At 42.2% G+C, this 22,208-nt stretch overlaps 1 protein-coding gene and 1 long non-coding RNA gene across 6 annotated transcripts in view; one reads left to right on the top strand and one right to left on the bottom strand.

Annotated features, from left to right (window-relative positions):
• The window catches only part of ELOVL5 (ELOVL fatty acid elongase 5), an 85,676-nt gene that overhangs the window by 55,615 nt on the left and 7,853 nt on the right, over nt 1-22,208 (top strand). For 3 of the 5 annotated variants that reach the window (XM_063632656.1, XM_055262846.2, XM_063632657.1), the window contains exons 4-7: nt 15,345-15,422; nt 16,340-16,511; nt 18,258-18,382; nt 20,882-21,016. In XM_063632656.1, coding sequence (XP_063488726.1) covers nt 15,345-15,422; nt 16,340-16,511; nt 18,258-18,382; nt 20,882-21,016 — 510 coding nt within the window. Of the gene's footprint in view, nt 1-3,707; nt 3,789-15,344; nt 15,423-16,339; nt 16,512-18,257; nt 18,383-20,881; nt 21,017-22,208 lie in introns of all 5 variants that reach the window. The other 2 variants (XM_055262847.1, XM_055262848.1) reach the window with 2 other exon arrangements.
• The window catches only part of LOC134735717 (uncharacterized), a 63,153-nt gene continuing 61,339 nt past the window's right edge, over nt 20,395-22,208 (bottom strand). Inside the window, exon 3 of the long non-coding RNA XR_010119127.1 lies at nt 20,395-22,046. This is a non-coding gene — a long non-coding RNA (uncharacterized lncRNA). The remainder of the gene's footprint in view (nt 22,047-22,208) is intronic.

Raw genomic sequence — 22,208 nt, 5'->3', positions numbered from 1 at the left:
GCAAGTATCTTAATGCATTTTGAGTGTGTTTTAAAATCGATTTTTCGAAATGTCAGTGTTGTTTGTACAAGTATGCCTTCTAGAATATCTAAAATAGAAGCCTTTGTTATTGATTCTTCTATTAGGTTTCATATGATATTCAAAATTAAAATATTTTCAGAAATACTCTCATGCAAGCAAAATACAGAATGGAAAATGAACAAAATGCGAAAAACACATGTGAAAGCATTTTATTATTAAGCATTTAATAAGTGCCTGCTTCTTGTTTGAAGGTAGGGGAGGAAGGAAGTGGGTGGTACTTGTGTTTGGTATGTTTTGTGGCACATCACCCTCTCTGATTGGATAACTTGTCAAATTTCAGTTGTTTTTTAAAAGCTAAGAGGAGTGTGACTGGTGAGATCTGCATTTAGGTTTTGAATTATCTGTCTGAGTTCAGGCCCAGTTATTTCTTTTATATCACTGCAGTGTTGAAAATCACATTTGATGATCTCAAAGGCAAATGTTATAGCTTAAAAATGAAAGAAAAATCAGAATCAACCCTTCTCTTCTCCCTATTTTGAAGGGGTAACACTATATAGCCTTTAAAGCTAAAATGGGGAGGAAAGCTCTCCTCCGGTGGTAAGCAGTTTGTGTACATTTTTCCGGGAAAGCCTACCCACTTTCATTCTACAACACAAACCTATTTCTGACTCTTTTGGAGAATTAAGCCCTGGATAAAACAAACGTTCAGGCACTCCTGTATAGGTTTTCAGTGTTTAATTTTGGTTTTAGTTCTTCAAGGAGTAGTAGAGAAGAAGGTAGAGGCGGGAGGAAAAGGAGAGATAGAAACATGAATCTTAAAATTAGTGTTCAGGGGACAAAATGAATTCTCCATCAGCCTCAGGCCCTGATGGTGTCTCCCTGGCCACATGTGGTGTGCAGGAGTGTGGGCGTGTGCAGGCATATTTGATTATCAGAGGTGTTGGCAGCTGTGGGATATCTGTGTCTTGTTCTCCTATGTATGTTTCATAAGCCAAGGTACAAATATTCTGACTAGAATGGTAGATGCTCCTAGCATTACTTTTATGCTTGACATGCCAAGAAATGCTTACAACTCCTTTTTTTGCTTTTTCTTCTGTCCTATTCTAGAATGAAGGCAGTTTAATTAGCCTCCAAGATGGAGAGTTCAGGACTGGAGCCAGGGGAAGTGCACAGGAGTGACTCCTGGCCCCAGCACTGTGCACATTTCTGTGTTCAAGGGACAAAACCACAGCAAGCTGTCAGGTTTCTCTGAGTGAACTGCTTACTTTTCCATAATTGATAGATAATACAGCCATGTAATTTAAGAGAACTCTTACAGAGTTTATTATTATACATGGCAATATTAAAGAGAAAAATATTTCATATGATTCTTAGAGAACTTAAGCATTTGCCTTAAATGTTTCTTAAGCCCTAGAAATACAGCTATAATTTCATTATTTATCATCTCAAACAGATGATTTCCTGGTAAAGAGGAGAAGAAAAACACTGTGTAAATTATAGCTGTGTGCATCTGATTGGATGTGGGGGGTTCTGAACACATTGTAATAGAAGGTATAGATTTTCCTCTGATATCTTGGTGAGAACAGAAGACTGAACAGTGACTAAGCACTGAATACAGAAATTTAAGAAATACACAGAATAGGGAAACTATATTTTTTAACTCACAGTTTAGAGTACATAGAGAGGTAATAGACAAAGAGGCAGTGTTTCCTTAAATTAAATCAAGTTTACAAAAAGCTATCCAGATCAGATATGCCCAAGTTGAAAATAAGCCCTAGTGCTTGATGGTATTCACATTTGGTTTTTGTCTGAGTTTTCTCCTGTACATATGTAAAACCCATCAGTAATTCCGTTATCATGTGTCCTTTTTCAAGCTTTGAATATCATTTTAGCTACACGTTTTTCTGTTTGTTTGTTTTGAGACAGAGTTTCACTCTTGTCGCCCAGGCTGGAGTGCAGTGGCACCATCTCGGCTCACTGCAACCTCTTGCTTCCCAGGTTCAAGCTATTCTCTTGCCTCAGCCTCCCTAGTAGCTGGAACTACAGGCATGTGCCACCACTCCTGTCTTTTTGTATTTTTAATAGAGACAGGGTTTCACCATGTTGGCCAGGATGGTCTTGAACTCCTGACCTTAGGTGATCCACCCGCCTCAGCCTCCCAAAGTGCAGGGATTACAGGCGTGAGCCACAGCACCGGGCCATTTTTCTTTTTATACTTAGCATTTCTACTGCATTGAATGCTAAGACACAGAAGAGCAGTCATCGAGTTTTACAATGGAACGAATTGAGGAGATCATGAAGCCCCATGAGGCCCCTCATTTTAGAGAAATGTCCCAGGAGTTAGAGCCATTCTTCTGTGGTCACACACCTGTAATGGTCATTATTTTAGTTTTTATTTACCTTCCTGCTTATCTGCATATTTGGGGCTGTAAAGAATTTTTAAAATAAGTAGTCTTTGGTATTTTTGTTTATTTAATTCTGTGGCATAAATTCACAGCTGCTTTAGCAAGTTCTAGATTAATACAAATAAAATTAACTGTCACTTAAAGGAGACAGGAAGAAGCGGGGTTTTTTTGTTTGTTTGAGACAGGGTCTCACTCTGTTGCCCAGACTGCAGTGCAGTGGTGCTCATTGCATCTCGCCTCCTGGGCTCAAGTGATCTCCCGCCTCAACCTCCCAAGTGGCTGAGACTACAGGAGCGTGCCACCACGTCTAGCTAATTTTTGTATTTTTCGTAAAGACAGGGTTTCATCGTGTTGTTCAGGCTGGTCTTGAACTCCTAGGCTCAAGCAATCCACCCACCTCTGCCTCCCAAAGTGCTAGGATTACAGACGTGAGCCACTACATCTGGCCGATAGGAAGAAGTCTTGAAAGAAGGGAAGTGATCAGAAGGAAATGAAGTCACTGAAATTTTAAATTTACTAGAAGGAAAATAACTAAATCCCAGTTTTAAAACTGTGAAACCGAGTTTAAAATGTAGAAGGAATATAGACTTGCTCATAGTTTGTGCACTTGGTAGAAACAAAATTAAAGGGAGAGAAGAGGTATTACTTCTAATTATCTCATTAACTTTAGTGTTTATTTCCAGGAAAAAGGTCATAGATCCCTGATTTGTAGCATATTTGAATTAGTGGTATGTTTTAATTTGAAAGTATTGGACTTTATAGCAATCCTTTCTGCTTTTGCTTATTAGGGGTTGTCTAATATCACAGTCCATGGTGAAGGCTCGGAAATGAAATGCCAGGTTATAGAAGAGAAACAATTTGCATTAGTTACTTAGCTTTGTAAAACGATGCCCTTAGAGCAAACTTAAAAATCTTGTGTGCCTTTCAACCACCGGAGATTCAGGGCGTTTGTCCTCTGAAGAGAAACCTGATTTTTCACACTATCCATGTGTCTTTTCTCTTGTCTCCAGTCCCAAAATTGAGCACCTCTACATACATGGTGCCAAACAGTGGCTTTCCCTCACTCTGCCTTATCTACCTGGCTGGATCAGGTTTCCCCTGACCCACCCAGTGAGCTATCAAAGCCACTTTTAACTCCTTTGTTAGAGTGTTACAGGTGGTTTCCCTCTTAGGCAGCTGGTCTGTCCTCATGTGAAGCCATTTAATGTGTCTACTCTTCTCCTGCTGTGCCTCTGACCTCTTAGACCCTAAGCAGAGAGGATCTAATTGCGTTTGTTACAGTCCAAAAGAGAGCATCCCCGTCGATCTTCCTGTGCCTCACGCACTGATCCTTGGATTCAGCAGCAGCTGCCAGAAAACAGGGTCAGTGTTGTGCAGTGCACATGGCTTTGAATTCCCCAGGAACACTATGTCGAAAGGATGGCTGGCTCCTTTCCTCAGAAGGAGGCACTCTGGCCTTTCTTGGCCGATCTGTTAGGCTCAGCTCTACTCAAACCCCAGCAACACCAGGCTCTTTCATTCTTCTGGGCTCTACCCCTTAAAACTCCCACTTCTGCCTGGCAGTCTCCCTCTCACTTTTGAGGACTGTGTGGAAGGATCCAATTCTTCTGTGAAGCCATGAGCGTACTAAGGGAGAGGACTCAACTCTAGAGAGTGATTTTTTTTTCCCCAACCTCTTTGGCTGTCCCATTGTTTCCAAGGACCATGATGCATTCCTTTCAAAGTACTCTCATGAGGTGCCCCTTAGCATCCCATCCTTGCCCCACCGACATTCACTAGCTTAGGCTAGAATGAAAAGGTGTTTTCCCCACCTTTTTCATCCCACTGTTACTATAGCTGATTACTCCACCAAATGGATCCTGAGTATTAGAATACAAAAAAAAAAGCAAATGTCAGAACCACATTTTCAAGTTATTTAGCAGTCAAAGATAAATCATGGGTTACAGACAAGATTATTTTTTGAGTATCTGTCTATGTTTCCTCCCTTGCAGTTAGAACTGTATGTTGTGAATAGTGTGAGAGAATGTGCTTTAAAATATTCAGAACATTTAAAATGTAATTTTGAAAAAAATATTTTGTAATTTTGAAAAAGCTGGATGGATGCATCTGGCTTGGCATAAATCCAAACTTATCTTTCTTCCCCTTTTCAATTTTTATTTTAAATTGTAATTTTTGAACTATTTGAAAATATTTAAAATAAAATTATATAGATGATATCTGTGCACCTAACCAATGCTTGATTTTTGTTTGTTTGTTTAAATAAGAAAACATTACAAAAATGCATCTAAAGTACAATCCCTTTCAAGACTTCTTTGGAAGTTTGTACAGTTTTTCTCTGGATGTATTTTTACTACATATATATGTATACATGACAATACATAGTACGTTCTAAGATAGTTTTTAAAAACCGTACCTGAATGGTATACTAAACTCTTTTTCAAATAGATTTTTTTTAGTCAGTATATTTTTGACCAATTCATCTTGAGTCATATAGATGTAATTCATTAATTATAATTATGTTAATTATAGTTAATTAGAAATTCATTTTAACTTCTTTGTATTATTTCAGTGTTGGAAATTATTACACCATTTTATAAGTGTTTCTTTGGATGGATATGTAGGTTGTTAGATTGTTTTTTGTTGTTGTTTTTTGAGACAGTCTGGCTCTGTTACCCGGGCTGGAGTTCAGTGGCACAATCATACCTCACCCACTGCAGCCTATAACTCCTGGCTTTAAGCAGTCCTCCCACCTCAGCCTCTTGAGTAGCTGGGACTACAGGCATGTGCCACCATGCCCAGCTAATTTTTTTATTTTTGGTAGAAACATTGTCTCACAGTGTTGCCTGGGCTGATCTCAAACTCCTAGACTCAAAGTGATCCTCCCACATCAGCCTCCCAAACTGCTAGGATTACAGGTGTGAGCCACTGTGCCCAGCTATGTAGGTTTATGCAAATTGTTCAATTAACAGCGTGCCAAGAATCTTCTTAGACATATCTCCTTATGCAAATATGGTAAGTTTTTTGACCAGATAAATGCATAGGGGTTTAATGACTGTATCCGACAGTCTCTTGTCTTTTAATGGGGAAATTTAATTCATTTTCATTTAGCATGTTAATAGTTATTTTATACCTCAGATATTGTAGCATTAGTTGCAGATCACTGCAATGAGTATTGCAATAAAGTAAGTCATACCATTTTTGCTTTCCCAGTGCATATAAAAGTTATGTTTACATTATAGTCTATTAAGTGTGCCATCACATTAAATCTTAAAAAAACAGTAGACATACCTAAATTTAAAAATGCTGGCCAGGCACAGTGGTGTACACCTGTAATCCTAGCACTTTGAGAGGCCGAGGTGAGAGAATTGCTTGAGGCAAGGAGTTTGAGACCAGCCTGGGCAACATAGCAAGATCCTATCTTTACAAAAAATTTTATAACTAGCCTGGCATGGCTCGAGCTTGTTGTCCTAACTACTTGGGAGGCTGAGGTGGGAGGATGGCTTGTGCCCGGGAGCTCAAGGTTCCAGTGAGCTATGACCACACCATTGCACTCCAGCCTGGGTGACAGAGTAAAACCCTATTTATAAGAAAAAAAGATAAAAATAAAAATGCTGCCAGGCACAGTGGTATGTGCTACAGTTTAGTGTAGCCATGTTCGTCAGTGATCTTAGTTAAATCTTCCAGATAACTGGCTGCAGCTTCTATAGCAGCACTTGCTGCTACACCTTGCCCTTTTGTGTTATGGAGATGACATCTTCCCTTAAACCTTATGAGCCATCCTCTGCTAATTTCAAGCTTTTCTTCTGCAGCTTCGTCACCTCTCCCAGGCTTCGTAGGATTGAAGTGAGTTAGTGGCTTGCTCTGAATTAGCTTTTGACTTAACGGAATGTTATGGCTGGTTTGATCTTCTACCTAGACCACTCAAACTTTCAGCAATAAGGCTATTAATGCTTTCTCATCATTTTTGTGTTCATACGAGTAGCACTTTTAATTTCCTTCAATAACTTTTCCTTTGCATTCACAACGTGGCTAACCTGGTACGAGAGGCCCAGCTTTCGTCCTATCTCAGCTTTCCACCTGCCTTCCTCACTAAGCTTAATCATTTCTAGCTTTTGATGTAAAGTGAGAGACATGCTGCTCTTCTTTTCACTTCAGCACTTAGAGGCCATTGTAGGATTATTAACCCAATTTCAATATTGTTGTATCTCAGGAAATAAGGAGGCCAGAGAAGAAGGAGACGGTTAGGGGGAACAGCAAGTCTGTGGAGCAGCTAAAATACACACAATATTTATTGAGCTTGTTGTCTTATATAGGTATGGTTCATGGCACCTCAAAACAATTACAGTGGTAACATCAAAGTTCAGTCACCACACACAGATCACCACAACAGATATAATAATAGTGAAAAAATTTGAAATATTTTGAGAAATATTTTATAATTGTGAGAATTACAAAAATGTGACACAGTAACACATAGTGAACATGTGCTGTTGTAAAAATGGTACCAATAGAGTTGCTTAATGCAGTTGCCACAGACCTCAGTTGAGAAAACCTGTAATATATACAAAGTGCAATAAAGCAAAGATGAGGTATGCCTGTACTTTCTGTCACCTTTTTGTGTATATATGTTTTCTTTGGCTGCCTTTTCTCCTTTACTGCTTTGTAGAATTTTTGTAATCATTATTTTTTATTGTACTTATTCAAAAGTTATTCATTCTGTTGAGTGGTTACCCATAGGTGTTTACCATGCATTTTTAACTTACGAAAGTTTCAGTTGAGTCAGTATTTCTATTCTCCTAAACAATACCAGGGACCTTAGAGGATTCTAGCTCTGACCCCTCATCTTTCATGTTACTGTTGTCAAGAGTTATTTCTACCTTTTTTTTTTTTTTTTTTTTTTAAAGATGGTCTTGCTCTGTTGCCCAGGCTGAAGTGCAGTGACATGGTCATAGCCCATTGTAACCTCAAACTCCTGGGCACAAGTGATCTTCCTGCCTCAGCCTCCCAGGCAGCTGGGACTACGGGAGCATGCCACTGTGCCCAGCTAATACTTTTATTTTTTGTAGAGATGGAGTCTCACTTTGTTGCCCAAGCTGGTCTCAAATTCCTGGGCTCTGGCAGTCCTCCCACTCTGGCCTCCCAAAGCCCTAGGATTACAGGCGTGAGCCACCACATCTGGCCTCACTTTTTTTTTTTTTTTTAAGGTCCTAAATAATCACCATTATTGCCATCAGTGTTTACTGATTTTCTTTGCTCTGTGAAATTTATTCTTTCCTTTTTGATTCAGTTTTTTTCCTAAGTAGTTCTTTCTATGAAGGGCAATATCTTAGTCTGAGTGTCATGTTATTTGCCTTTACACTTGAATAATACTTTATCAAGGCATAGAATTCTAGATTAATAGTTTTTTTTTTCCTCTGCACTTTGAAGATTTATTCCAGAGAAGTCTGCTGTGGTTCCACTTTTGCTCATTTGTGGGGTAATCTTTTTTCTTTCTAGGCACTTTGAAAATTTTGCATTCTTCCATTCACTCCTACTCCCTTCATTTGTTTTTAATCTGTTTCATCCATCTATTGTGTTTTTAGTTTAAATGGCTATGTATCTTTTACTTCTGAAAGTTCACTGCTTGCTCTTTTTTTATTCCATAACATGGAAGTATTGTCCCCCCCAATGATACAGATTAGATTACAGTGATCTCCAAATTTAACCATTTGCTGTGTTGCCTTTTTAAGTATTCTATTAAAAGTTTGCTTACAGATAATCTGTGAGGTGATGCCTCTGGAATAATTATTGTCTGTGTTAAATTTCTTTACCTCCTAAAACAGAAATAAAGGTTTGCCTAGTGTTCTGTGTAAGCACCCCAAACTAGTATTGTTGGGGGTCATCTCAGGTAAACATGCCTTTTCCACATAAAAGAAAGATTTTGGAAGGAGTTGAATTTAAGCTGACTTCTCTTTTTCTAAAGAATAATTTGTTGTGGGGACCTCACATAGGTAAGAATTGATTGTGTTGGAGTTTTTGCTGTGTTTTATACCACATTTCTACCTGTGTTTATAGTGAGAGAGTTGGTTCTGCTTTTGTTCAGTTTGCCACGTTGCTAGAACCAGAAGTCAGTTTTTTTTTCCTTTGAATTTCTTTTGAAAATTTGTGATGCTTTTTTATTGGAAAGATGAAAGAAGTTGAGCATTTGGTGACTGAATGCTTTGTTTGTGCTTTCTAACCTCTGTAATTGTGGGCTGTGAAAGCATCTCCGCAGGCTCTGGCTTTGAAGGCCATCTGATGGAACCACAGAGCAGTTGCTTTGGAAACATAATATTCTAAACTGTCTGGTTGTTTTTCTTTCCCTTCAGGCTTTCCTAAAATAGATATGTTATTGTGGGAAAATAGGATTTGGAAAAACACTTAAGCAACCTGGCAATTGATTATTGAATTTTATTTGAAAAATTACTTTGCTTACCGAAATACTTTGAAAAGGCTATTTGCTGTTCTTTTTCCCATTTAGCAGAGGTATAGAGCAGTTGAAACATCTGGTGAGATTAGTACTTACAAGAAATGCCTGATCATTGCCTAAAATACTTTTCACTCTTAGTTTCCTTACAACTAAAATTCCTTGCTGAGAAAGAAACTTCTCTCAGGGCCTGAAAGGAAACAGTTAGCTGTCCCTAGTGTATCTGACACTGCCCTGAGAGAATGCCTCACGGTAGGGAGAATGGAGAGAAGGATGCAGCTCAGACATCCTTTATTCCTCACCCACATCCAGAGGAGGGGAAGGGAATACTTTCTACAGAGAGGAAGCCTTCTGGCTTGTCCAGAGCCAGGCCTCACTCCTCTAAACTTGCCCCTGCAACACCTGGAGAGCTTGGCTGTGCAGCCGGTGTAGCTAGGAGCACATCACTTTACAGATCCTCAGCTAAAGTGGACTTAACTCTGCAAAGCAGGAGTCAGTGGGTAGGCTGGAGACCTTCCTTTAAATGACACAAATTATACTTTGGCTGGGACATCCAGCACCACCTTAGCCCTAGTTGGAAGCAAAAATACTTAACATTTGCCTAAGATCATAGCAAAGACAGATAGTGCCTACCTTATGTCAGGTATTGGGCTAACTCATCTAATGCTCATTGCACTCTTACCATCCACTTTCTACAGAGGGAAAGTTCTGGGAGGCCTGAACAGGGAGAACTGCTAGCATAAGAGGGCAGGGCTTGAGGATTCAGGGAAAATGCCAGACATACCTGTTTCAACTTGGACTGAGGACAGGCCGTTTCTTTGTGCTTTGTTTTAAAGACTTCTCAAGTGTACAGAACCTGTCTTTTTTAACTTAGCCAAGAGTATTACGTTCAGCTGTAACCCAGGGGTGTTCCTGTTCACAAGCAGAAGGAAAAAAAAAAAAAAAACCTGTGGAGGTCATGGGTGTGAAATTATCTTAATTGGCATCCTTATGCCCTGGACAGGAAAGATTTGAAATTTAAAAACCACATGCTTTGACCTGGCACTCCCTAATAGCACTGCCAAAATTGGCCAACTAAACCCTAGAGGAAATAGGTACTTCAGTTTTGAGTAGTTCATGGTTAATTTTAAACCAAACATCTGCGGAAGAAAACGATGCAGCTAAAGGTCTGCTTTTCCACAGAATTCTTCATGGACAGAGTATCCCTACCATGTTCTTACTAAGAATTCAAAAACAGATGAAGACGGGCAAAGATGCTTGGAACTGCTGTTTGAGATGCATTTGGACTGAGAGTCAGGATTCCTTTGTGCTAATCCCAGTGGTACCAAGACCTGGGCCATCCTTATCACTTCTCATTCCCTGTTTTCTCATTAAAAATATGAGCATGTACCAGATCTAAAAAATACACACTTGAGGACTCACACAGAAACAAAGCTATGAAAAGGGTCAACCCTACGTATTCTTGGAGATTTTGCTTAGAAAAGCACCTTAGGTCCTGTGATGTAGTTGAACTTGAGTATGGATAGTCTATTTTTCATTACTTTTTACCCCATTTCTGCTTAGGAGGTAGTAAACATACAGCTTCATCAAGCTCTTATCACCAGGAGCAGCCAGCCTTCTTTGGAAAGGAGTTATCTTGTTGCTCTGACATCTTGGGATGCTGAGGTTAATGGCCGATAAGGGCCACCCAAGATGATGTTTTCCTACTTTTTCTTTAAGTGTTTCAAGTGACCTTGTTTCCTGAGATGTTTCAGTAGCATTCCAGAAAGTGCCATGGAAATGGTTATTATGCTGAAGGTTACAAGTTGTGGTTAAATGTGTTATTAGATGGGAAAAGTCAACTCACCATTAAAAATGATTCACTCCTGGCTGGGTGCGGGGGCTCACACCTGGAATCCCAGCACTTTGGGTGGCCAAGGCAAGCAGATCGCTAGAGCTCAGGAGTTTGAGACCAGCCTGCGCAACATGGTGAAACCCCATCTCTACCACAAAAATATAAAAATCAGCCGGGCATGACAGCATGCACCTGTAGTCTCAGCTGCTTGGGAGGCTGAGGTAGGAGGACGGCTTGAGCCCAGGAAGTGGAGGTTGCAGTGAGCTGAGATTGTGCCACTGCACACCAGCCTGAGCAACACAGCCAGGCCCTGTCTCAAAGAAAAAAGATTCACTCCATGAATTATGTCATCCAGAACCAGGTGTGAAACTCACCTAAATTTTTTTCTTTCATTGAAAAGGTGCATGAAACCATTAGGGTTATTGACTTTATCTCATATGGAGAAAAGAGCTTGTAGCTAGGTTTTAATTATAGCTCTGCACATCCTGTTGGCCTAATTAAAGTTTGCTTTACTCCAAGGAAGGAGGAAGCGTATAAAGCTTTGCAGTGGTACTGTTTGTATCTCAGTTCCTCAGAAAAAGCCTGCAAATAATGCCCCTGGGTGGTTCTTGGAGTTGGCAGTGGTATGGAAAATTTTGTTACGTAGTGGTTAGCTGTTTGTGATGGTCTGCTTTTTCATTATAGTATCGTCATGTCCTCTTTTGATCTGATTCTCAGAAGCCCAAGGTAGTCAGACACCTGCCCTTATTTTCAGTGCTTCACCTTCTCCAGCCTACTGGGTCCTCTCACCCTGTGGTGGCTACTTACACACAACTTGAAGAATTTCCGGGAAATTGACCAAAACAGCTCTTTGGAAAGAAGTTAGGCCTGAGTGCCAAAGGGAAAGATGGCCAATGTGACTTTGACTTGAGGATTGTCTCCTGTGATGTGCTCCTAGTTGGGCTAGAGGGGTCAGTCCTTGGCTTTGAGCACCTCTGTAGTCCATTACCTGTGGACACATTGCTATCCTCTGAGAGGGATGGAGGGAGCAGAGCCCTCTACTACTAGCCCATTTTATGGAGGTTTGATGAGGGTCTTAGGTGAATAAGCTTCAACTCAGGTCCTTGGTCTTGGTTTGTTAAATTATTCTATCCTTTCTGAAGCCAGGGAGATTTGAGAATTTCCGTGACTCCATTATGAAATTGATGATGAAGAGTTTTCATCTTGTGAACAGAGTTGAGATGAATATCATCACAAAGTCAAGCCTCGTTTAAAATACTATGAAGCTCCCTTTGTTGCTGCACATGAAACATTAGGCCTAGATTTAGGGGAAAGAAATGGCAGTCTTGAACTCTTTGTCATTTGTTTAGCAAATATTTGTTTGACATCTCTGGTACACTAATCCCTGTGCTGGAATATGTTGATGCGGATGCAGGAGCCACAGTCACCACCCTTCGAAATCTTACAGAAGAGCACACAATAGGCCCATTAACAAAGGGAGCATGTGAGCAAACAGCTACAGGTCATGCAAGGTGAGGGTAGAGGAAGGAGAATAGACCTCAGGCTCTAGTGCTCAAGGGCGTAATCAAGAAGAAAATAGAATTTTAACTGAACTTTGAAGGATAGATAGGATTTTGAGAGCTGGAGATGGAGTACATGGGTGCAGAGGGCATTCTAGTTGAAAAGAATAAAACAGTGGTCACTGCCAACACTGATGTTTAGTCCTATGAACCACATTGAGTGAGACAGGCATTATATACTTCATGGCGGGAGCATTATGTTTATCCCATTTGAGGACTGAGAAAACTGAAGTTTAAAATGTTGGAATACCTTAGCTAAGGCCACCTAGCAAAATGTGAGAAAGCTAGGGTTTAATGGGCTAATGCCCAAACCCATGCCCTTTCCCCTTGGCCACTGTGTAGCGGTTAAGGAAGGGCATGTTTGGAGAATGGGAAGAGGTCCAGTTTGTGTGTAGGTAGGGGAGAAGTGAAAGATAAGCTTGGGACCACATTGTGGAGGACTAAATACCTGGACACTGCACCTAGGATTCAGAGTTTCATTCTGAAGGCAACGATGACTCACTGGAGGGTTTTAAATACAGAAATATGGAATTCAGTTGTTTGAGGGGCACAGCGGCCCCAGTAGAAGTGTGATAGGTGTGAGTAGCAGTGGAGAGAGTGTTGCACTGAAGCATGACAGAGCTCCTACAGGGAACCTCAACAGATGGGAGAGGAATGGTGGGTCTAGGTTAAGTGGAGTGGCACCGAGTGTATACCTGGTTTATGCTTCAGGAGTGAAAAAAGTTCACCACACAACACTGAGGTTTGAGTTCAACTTAAACTCCAAAGACAGCGGGTGTCTTTTATACATGGATTCCCCTGCCCCATTTATGGGTGGGGAGAGGGCAAATGGAATTTTAGGTTAACTAGTTTAAAGAGTCAAGGCAATCCCACCTGGATCCCTTCTTAAAAAGGAAGCGTGTGTCCAAGAGTCCCTTCTGCTGAGTTAACAAGACCCCTTCAACCCGTACTCATCCTTGGGATTGAGGCGCCTGCAGAATTACAAGAGAGGATTTGTCCTCCTCTTCTCCGGAGAGCTCCCTTGATTTTCCCCACCCCTGCCAAGGTAGACATTCATGAATGCAGTCATCCACACCTCCACAAGTGCACACACACCAGCCATCCTATTTTAAAACAGACAAAAGCAAAACCAACCCAGGATGTCTCAGGACACCATAAACCAAAATAGTCGCTGGAAAAAACAGTGATGGTAGGTTCCAGATTTAAGATTCATAAAATGATAACATTTCCAAAAATATCTCTGATGAAGACAGTCATGTTAGTATGTTTTTAATTTTGCCAAGAGAGGCTGCTGTTTTAAAAAAGAGTATCTTTTACATTGCACGAATTTATCTTCATGAAAACCTTACTGCGTTGTCCTTATTTTTCTTATTCGCGGTTGTCCCGCGAACATTTCGTCAAGAAGCACCAGTTTCCTTTCTGTATCCTCAAGCCACAGGAGGTGGTTGCTTGGTTCCCTCCTGGGGTAGAAAGAAGGGCAGCAAAGAGAGCAGTGTGCTAAGCTGGCCCTTCCCTCTCCACCCCAGGTCTCAAGAGTGCATGCCAGCTTCCTCCCCCGACCTCCACCGCACTTTGGATTCAGGCTTTGTGTCTTGCTTCTCAGGACTTCTGATCAGCCTGCATGGATCCTGCTTGACTGGCCATGACTTTAGAGAGTAGTATAAGACCGAAAAGTTAATACACCTTCTAATGAATTACCATGTGGATACTGGTCTTTCAAAGATAGTATAGAATAGTTTGTTGTGTGGTCTGTTTTTAAAGTCTGTTAACATGAAGCTACAGAAAATTGGAACAGACCCTTTAGAAATAATTTAGTCCAACCTCATCGTTTTACAGTAAAAACAACAAAAGCCCACAGGAATTAGCTGGCTTGCCCCAGGTGCTGGGCCTGGCACTCAAGCCTTCCTCCTAATTCCATGGCTCTTCATCATGAACTGATGCTTCTCCCATGCTAAATCCTTGTGCTCTTCTTTGGCCATGAAAAGCCTGTTAACTCTCAGTGCTTTTTTATGTGTAGAAGGTGACAAAGCAGAAGGAAAAGGGCAAGAAGAAAGATAACCAAAGAAAAATCAGATAGAAGGCAGGATACCTAGCGTGAGTGCAGCGGCTGCACCCATTTTTGCCGTTTATTTCTGAGGTCAGACCGGGTGGAAATATCACAAGGTGCCTTCAGATCCTTGTAATCACCTCTTGTTCCCTAGGGGGGGATCTGTGTTGCTCACCAAGCTAAACTCTTGTGTTCAAGGACAGGGAACACAAGAATTGGGGTACAGGCTCTACATCACAGCCCTGCAGTTATCACGGGCCCATTGAGGGGATGGGCCCGTGATAACTGCAGGGCTGTGATGTAGAGCCTGCACCCCAATTCTGGGGTCCTTTCTGTGACAGCATAGTGCCTACTGTACTGCATTCTGAGGCATGGGCACAATTTCTTCAGTCTGTGAAGCCTAATTCGTGGATCCAGAGGATTGTACATACAACAACAGGAAATAATGAAGATAAAGTTGGACTAAATTATCCCTGAGCCCACAGCAGTTGTTCTCAAAGTATGGTTTCCACATCAGCAGCATCAGTATCACCTGGACCTTGTTAGACATACAAATTCTAGGCCCCCAGACCTACTGGAACAGAAACACCCCCAGGGACCCATGTTTTACTAACTCGCCCTTCAGGTAATTCTGGTGCTGTACACTCAAGTTTGAGGAGCACTGGCTTAGGGAAAGCAGCCAGAGGCTTCTGTGGGGCAGAGCAGGGAGCCTGTGATTGGCTTGGTCTGGGCACTTGTGCTAGGACCAAGGGGGTGACGAGCTGAGCGTTCTGCAGAGAGGCAGCGTGGTAAAGGAGGGTCTCTGAGGGCAGCAGCCTGGGAGTGACTTTTAAGCCCACCCCTTAGGAAATTGAGGCTCAAGTCATTAAAGCTTTCCTTTTGTTTACACTTCCCTACAATTGTTTTTTCTCAGAGCAAACTTGGCTGAGCACAGCCCAAGGTAAATTATCACAGATTCTGCAACTAGTAAAGTTCAATCAGGACTTTACATGGCTCAGATGCTGTTGGTGACTGGCTTTTTCTTCTTTTTTAGTTAGTAACAGGAGTATGGGAAGGCAAATACAACTTCTTCTGTCAGGGCACACGTGCTGCAGGAGAATCAGATATGAAGGTACTGTCTCTTTTTCAGAAACTTTATTATTGTAAGTGTTGAGTTTTTTTAAATAAGTTGTATAAAATACAAAATGGCCCATAACCTCACTGCCCAGGCATCCCTGTTGATATTTTTAAAAGAATAAAAAAGGCAATTTATACACATTGTATTAAAATTTGAACATGAAAGGTATGAAATAAAACCTAAAGCATCCCCCTCTGTAAAAATAACTCCGGTTAACAATTGGCAGGAAAAATCACATGCAGTCAGTATGTTGTATTTACACAATCAGGATCATAAAAGCAATGTCTTAAATTTTTAAAATCATTCATCCAAGTACTTTTTTTCCGAGTAGTGGTGTTAAAAATAAAATCTGACTTCCACTCATGAGGTTTCTTTTAAATCACAGGCCAACAGTCGCAGCTCAGCATGGGCAGTCATCTCCTTAGAGCACTTGTTTGACATGTTTAATTGGGCAGAGACCTGACACTGCAGGTTCTGATTCCTTTTCTTCTGTGTCTCTTATCAGGTCGGCTGCCCCATGCTAGTCCCTGAAATCAATAGCGTTTTTCAGATGGTTTTCCTTTGCTAGTGGCTGTGCAGGCTGCTTCCAGAGGGAATAGGCAGACTTCAAGGTTTTGAACCTTGAGCCTCATGTTTTTGTTAGTCTCAAAGAGTGTCAGGGACCCTTTCAAAAACATTCCCTGTAGTCATTTCAAACCCCTCCAGCTGTCCCAACCCAACCATGTTCTTTGGTTAAAGGTACTTGGAGAGTGACCATAGCTCCCAGCCACTGATGGACATTAAGAGCTCTTGGGGCACTCGGGCTTCTCCGAGTTGACATCAGATTTTTGGATATTAGTGAAACATGTCAGAGGTGATATTCCAGAGAAGCCGTGAGGATAAGCCTTAAATCTTTGACCCTTTCCTCTTAGATTATCCGTGTCCTCTGGTGGTACTACTTCTCCAAACTCATAGAATTTATGGACACTTTCTTCTTCATCCTGCGCAAGAACAACCACCAGATCACGGTCCTGCACGTCTACCACCATGCCTCGATGCTGAACATCTGGTGGTTTGTGATGAACTGGGTCCCCTGCGGCCACTGTAAGTATTAGAGACGGGGACTTGGGGAACAGGTGTGAGCAGGGAGGAGAGTGGAAACTAAGGCTTTCAGAAAAGGTGCTGTTTCTGTAAATGTCTAGGTCAGGCTTTCAGCTTTGTGTTCAAGTTGCTTTTAGTGATAGTTTATGTACCTATGCACAAAACCCTTTTTTAGTTAAGTGAACTTTCTGTGCTGATTGGGTGAGATGAGGGAGATACCACTGGGAACATATTAAGGAATAGGTACAATATTCTCTGACTTAGAGGGCAAGTTTCCAGATTATTTCTGGTCCTTCTGTATGGTGTGGAAGGTTTGAGATGGGCAGGTGAGGAAAATAGGATCACACTGTTGCATGAGTACCGGGGAGCGAGGCTCATTTTGAAATACAGCTTTAGCTGTCATGCATTAGGAAGTCTCCACATGTTCTAACAACCTTCATATTCCCTGAAGCATGGTGATCAAGGTGTCTTCTATAACAAGCACCAAAACTTGATATAAATTTTCTAAGGTTGTACTTGGGTTTTGGAAAGCTTGTAGTCCAAAGTTTCTTATAATTTTCAGAGATTGCCACCTTCGGATTCAGCCTGGGAGTTTTAGCAAATGTCTCAGTCAAAAGTCCTGTCATCCGAACACTGAAGAATTTAACTGAGAACCTATGGGTCCATTTATGGATATTTTTTCTCTGGGATAGCACTGCCCTTGATTACCTGAGCCTACTAAGATGCACAAGGTCATGGAATTCCAGAGCTAGGGAAACAAAAAAGCTTTCCAAATACAGATCCTTTGGGTTTGGGAGGAAACTAAGACCACGGAAAGGTGGGTAGAGTTGGGGCTTTCTGCTCCTCCTTCCTCCCGCTGTCGGAGCTCGTGATGGTGGATTAACTGGCCTAACTTTCTACTAGAAACAGCCCCTCCCTACATTCGAAGAGTGCTTTAAATTTTCAGAGAACTTTCAGGAGGACAGATTTAATCAGCTCCACTTGGCCCAGGAGAAGCTGAACCAGGGAATGGATGTGATGTGTCCAAAGTCAAACAGCCAGTTCCTATCATAGCCAGGAGTAGAAACTTCCCTAACACCAGGCTGTGCACCTCCAGCTGCACCGGGAAAAGCCAGATGGCTTGGTTTAGTTGCTGACCGTTGGGGAGGAGGACAGAGTCTGGAAAAAGAACTAGTGGTCCTACTGAACATTGAAAGTGATGTGATAAGATGGCTCTTTTATCTCTAAGGAGCTAGACTCTTGACTCTATTATTAATAAAAATGTATGACCTCAGCACTGCAGTCCTGGGGAATAATTAGAAGGTGGCTTCAGAGACCTCTCCACACCCCAGCAAATGTATAGAAACAACCATTTTTGAGCATGTTGCCCATCAGCTGTCTTCCACAGCCTTCAGAGAGCATATCTGAGGCAGTTGTGCATGTAAAGAAAAACAGCTGCCTCTGAGAGTTGATGGGCATCTGCAGCAAAGCCTGTAGGTGCCGGGATGGCGTCATGGCTTCAGTGTCAGATGCCCCCCTAGCAGCTACAGCTGACCCCTGGGCTCGGAGCCTCCTGGTGGCTGCCTGCCCAAGTGGAAATTGAATTCTCATTACACATCCATGCAGTGCTTGCTGTTGCAGTGTTTGTCAGCCCTGTTGGAAATCATCTCTCTTTTTGATTCAAAAAGAATCTTGTATTTTTTTATTTTACCACCTGTTCTGTTTAAAACACTAATACATTCTCCTTCCCAAATCCCTCTGTTCCTGCAGCTTATTTTGGTGCCACACTTAATAGCTTCATCCACGTCCTCATGTACTCTTACTATGGTTTGTCGTCGGTCCCTTCCATGCGTCCGTACCTCTGGTGGAAGAAGTACATCACTCAGGGGCAGTTGGTGAGTGACTTGGCCTCTTTCCGCAGGACTTACTTCCTGGTGGATGCAGACCTCTTCTTGGCTTTAGTGTTACGTAATAGCATCTAAGATGCCCCTTCTCCAGCCTTTTTCATTTGATATAATTAAATTCCTTGAAGTGGGTAGATTAGGGAATTTTCTTATTTTGAACTGATAGTGAACTGTGACCATGGGCGTACAGCTAGTTGAATTGTAGAAAGAGAGCTAGAATCTAATTTGTCAACTTCAATTTCAGCTCTTCTGAGTTTTTGCACATAAGCACATATGCATGTATGTGTGTATATGTGTGTGTGTGTGTGTGTGTGTGTATTTTCTAATTATAGTCCAAAATCCAAAATGAAAATTGTGTGTTTCCGGGGGTTTTGGAAGGAGCTGGAGAGTAGTATGGAGTCCAGGGTATGTGTAGCCCATTACTAGGCAGCAAGGATATTTGTCTGGCAGGTATGGGTGACCCCTCAGCCCCCATGCAGTGGAGCACCTGTTGGTGAGGATGGCAGCTGTTTGCTTCAGTTAACAGCTCCCTCCCCTGGTTTACTGCCAGGGCCAGGCCATTTTACCTGATACCTCTCACCATCCTTGATTAAGCCTTCTCCATTCATCAGTATATTATAGGTAACCTCTTTCTCTCCTCTCATGAATTCTTCTATGAACTAATTAATACTACTACTGCTCATTAAACACGGACATTTCCTAAGTGTTTAGCACATGTTGGGTGCTCATACGAAGTACATGATTTTACATAGATTGTTCCAGTAGCCTGATTTCATATTATTGTCCCCAGGCCAGGCACAGTGGCTCACGCCTGTAATCACAGCATTTTGGGAGGTCGAGGCAGGAGGATCACTTGAGGCCAGGAGTTTAAGACCAGCCTGGGAACATAGTGAGACCCTGTCTCTACCAAAAAGAAAAACACATATTATTGTCCCTATTTTATAGATGACACTGAGACAATAGGCCAAAGCTAGCTGACTGAGGGGCATGGACATTAAAGCCTTTGCCCTGTCCTTGGATTATTAACACATTTTTCTAAACACACCAAGCTGATTCAGATCCCTTCAAGTCAATTATGATTTTTCAATATTTAAAAATAACAATCTGAAAAAAAAGTCTGAGAAAATCTTAGAGACTGAAGTGTTTGATATTTCATTTTCACCTCTCTGCCAGCTGCTATACGGTCCTTGTTAATTTTTTTTCTCACCCACCTGTGAAAAAGGAAAATTGTTGATTAACCTCCTTGTTATACTTGAGGAGAAATGTTGCAGAAATTGATTTATACCACACAGTTTTGGGTCTGGTGGAAGCAGAATTTAAAAGAACAGACTGGCAAAGTTGGTCTCCCGTTAGGCTGTGTACTTTGAGGTGGAAGATTAAACCTACCCCGGTTGTCAGGATTTATTTTAAGCACCACTCCTAGTTATTCCTCAGTCTGCAGTACTAACCTTAAAAAAGAGAAGGCAAACAGCCAGGCACAGTGGGTCATGGCTTGGAGTCCCAGTTACTTGGGAGGCTGAGGTAGAAGGATCTCTTGAACCTAGGAGTTTGAGGCCACCCTGGGCAACATAGAAAGACCCTGTCTCAAAAATTAAAAACAAGAAACTCTACTTAGAAACATTGGAGCTGCTAGAAATACAGTGTGCAGAGCCAAGCCCTTTTTTTGTGGGGCGGGGGGTGGTTTGAGACGGAGTCTCACTCTGTCACCAGGCTGGAGTGCAGTGGCGCGATCTCGGTTCACTGCAACCTCTGCCTCCTGGGTTCAAGCGATTCTCCTGTCTCAGCCTCCCAAGTAGCTGGGACTACCGGCATGTGCCACCATACCCGGCTAATTTTTGTATTTTTAGTAGAGACAGGGTTTCACCATTTTGGCCAGGATGGTGTTGATTTCTTGACCTTGTGATCCGCCGGCCTTGGCCTCCCAAAGTGCTGGGATTACAGGCGTGAGCCACCGTGCCCGGCCTGAGCCTAGCCCTTTTTAAAACATCTTTCCACCATTTATCTAACCAGTTCACATGCGTTTCAAGGTTTATTCATCAAAATTCATCAATGCACTTAGTGTTGTTTGCCAGTAAAGGTTTAAATCTACTCATCAGCCTTCACCAAACCAGAAGCGTCCATGGATAAGGAGTTGGAAGGATGTCTAGCCAGGTGGCACATCCTGCAGTGATGTTATCAGTGCCCTTTCAACATACGCGCTTGCTCTTCCTTCTCAAAAAATAAAAAGTCTTGGATGTCTCTGTAGTGTATCCTTGAATTTTGGAGAAGGTAGTTTAAATAGCTTGGAGGGCAGAGGAAGAATGTATATAAGACAAACACACCTAGAGTTTAGGATAAGTGTAGTGTATGTGTTGTGTTCGTGAAGTGACTGCTGTACCTGCAGCAAGTGTTAATTCCGAAATTTAGGTGATGCTGGTTAAAAAGTCTGCCTGGTGTGGGGCCTTGTCCACGCACTGTCCCTGTTCAGCTGCCTCCCTTCTGTTCCCCTAGCTTCAGTTTGTGCTGACAATCATCCAGACCAGCTGCGGGGTCATCTGGCCGTGCACATTCCCTCTTGGTTGGTTGTATTTCCAGATTGGATACATGATTTCCCTGATTGCTCTCTTCACAAACTTCTACATTCAGGTAAATCTCACCCTTCTCTGGGACTTGGGATCTGGGGCCTTTACCAACAAAGGCCCTCATCTATTCACTTAATGGGCAAGTGGAGCCCTTGCTGGGTGACAGGCTCTGGCCTCTAATGGAGTCACTATGACAAGAGCAGCCCCTGCCTCTGGGGGGCTCACAGCTCACTGGAAGACACTCTAGAACCCTGTTCTAGAGCCTGGATGAGGGAGTCTTGGGATTCCCCTGGGAAATGGAAAACTGTGCAGTAGGACCCTGTGTTGCTTCCCTCTGACCTGCAGCAGAGACATGAGAGGTGATTTCAATCAGAAATCTCTCAGTTCACTACCCTGAACATCATGGCCAAATGAAATTTCAGAAGAGATTTTTATCACAGTCCTCAGATATGGAGATACGCTTTTTTGTCTCAGCTTTCTTATACATTCAGTCCTCAGGTGTGAGGATTCGGTTCATTCCTAAGCATATGATGTGGTGATGTAGGTCTTTGCTCACAGAAAGGTCCATTTAGGGCAGATCATCTCCAGTGGAGCCTCACCACATTGCAGCCACTGCTGATTCTCCTGCCATGCGTCACCCCCCAGATGACATCTGTCCTGCCTTTGTTGCTAGTGCCTGGTAGCCATAAGGCCTGCTGATCTGGGCAAAACACGGAGGTCAGGAGCAAGGGCAGAGGCTGCAAGTCCTGAGGCTCAGACATTTGTCCTTTCCTCTTCTGTGCTCACAGGCACCTGTGTGTGGCATGTTGAGGTCGAGTTGAAGTCATGTACCTCTGGGCTTCATAGTTTATGGCTGCACTGTGGAACATACACCAGGTACAAGGGAGGTGAAAGGATAGGGCCTGATGAAGCTGAAATCACATTTATTCTAACTGCTTACAGCAGCATAGCACTTTGTTCATGAAGGCTGAGATAGTCGCTGAGGCAGTGAGGAACTTTTGAAGACGAACAAGGGATGTGGGTGTCAAGAGAGCTGCTGCCAGGTGGGAAAGACCAATTTGGCCACATAACCTCTGTCATCTGCCATCCAGATACTAAAAGGCAAAGCAGAGTAAAGTGTAAATAGAATTTTCCGTGACATTTTAAATAGTATTTCTGTTGCAGCCTGTGATTCAGTTAACTTACCTCAGGCTAAGCCTCAGAAAAAAAAAAAGGAAGAATGATTGAAACCAGTGACAAAAGATTTAGTCATGGGG

The sequence above is a fragment of the Symphalangus syndactylus genome, chromosome 23, assembly GCF_028878055.3.
Source record: "Symphalangus syndactylus isolate Jambi chromosome 23, NHGRI_mSymSyn1-v2.1_pri, whole genome shotgun sequence".
NCBI lineage: Eukaryota > Metazoa > Chordata > Mammalia > Primates > Hylobatidae > Symphalangus > Symphalangus syndactylus.
Note: the sequence above shows the minus strand (reverse complement) of the source record. Positions and strands in the feature narration are given on the sequence as shown.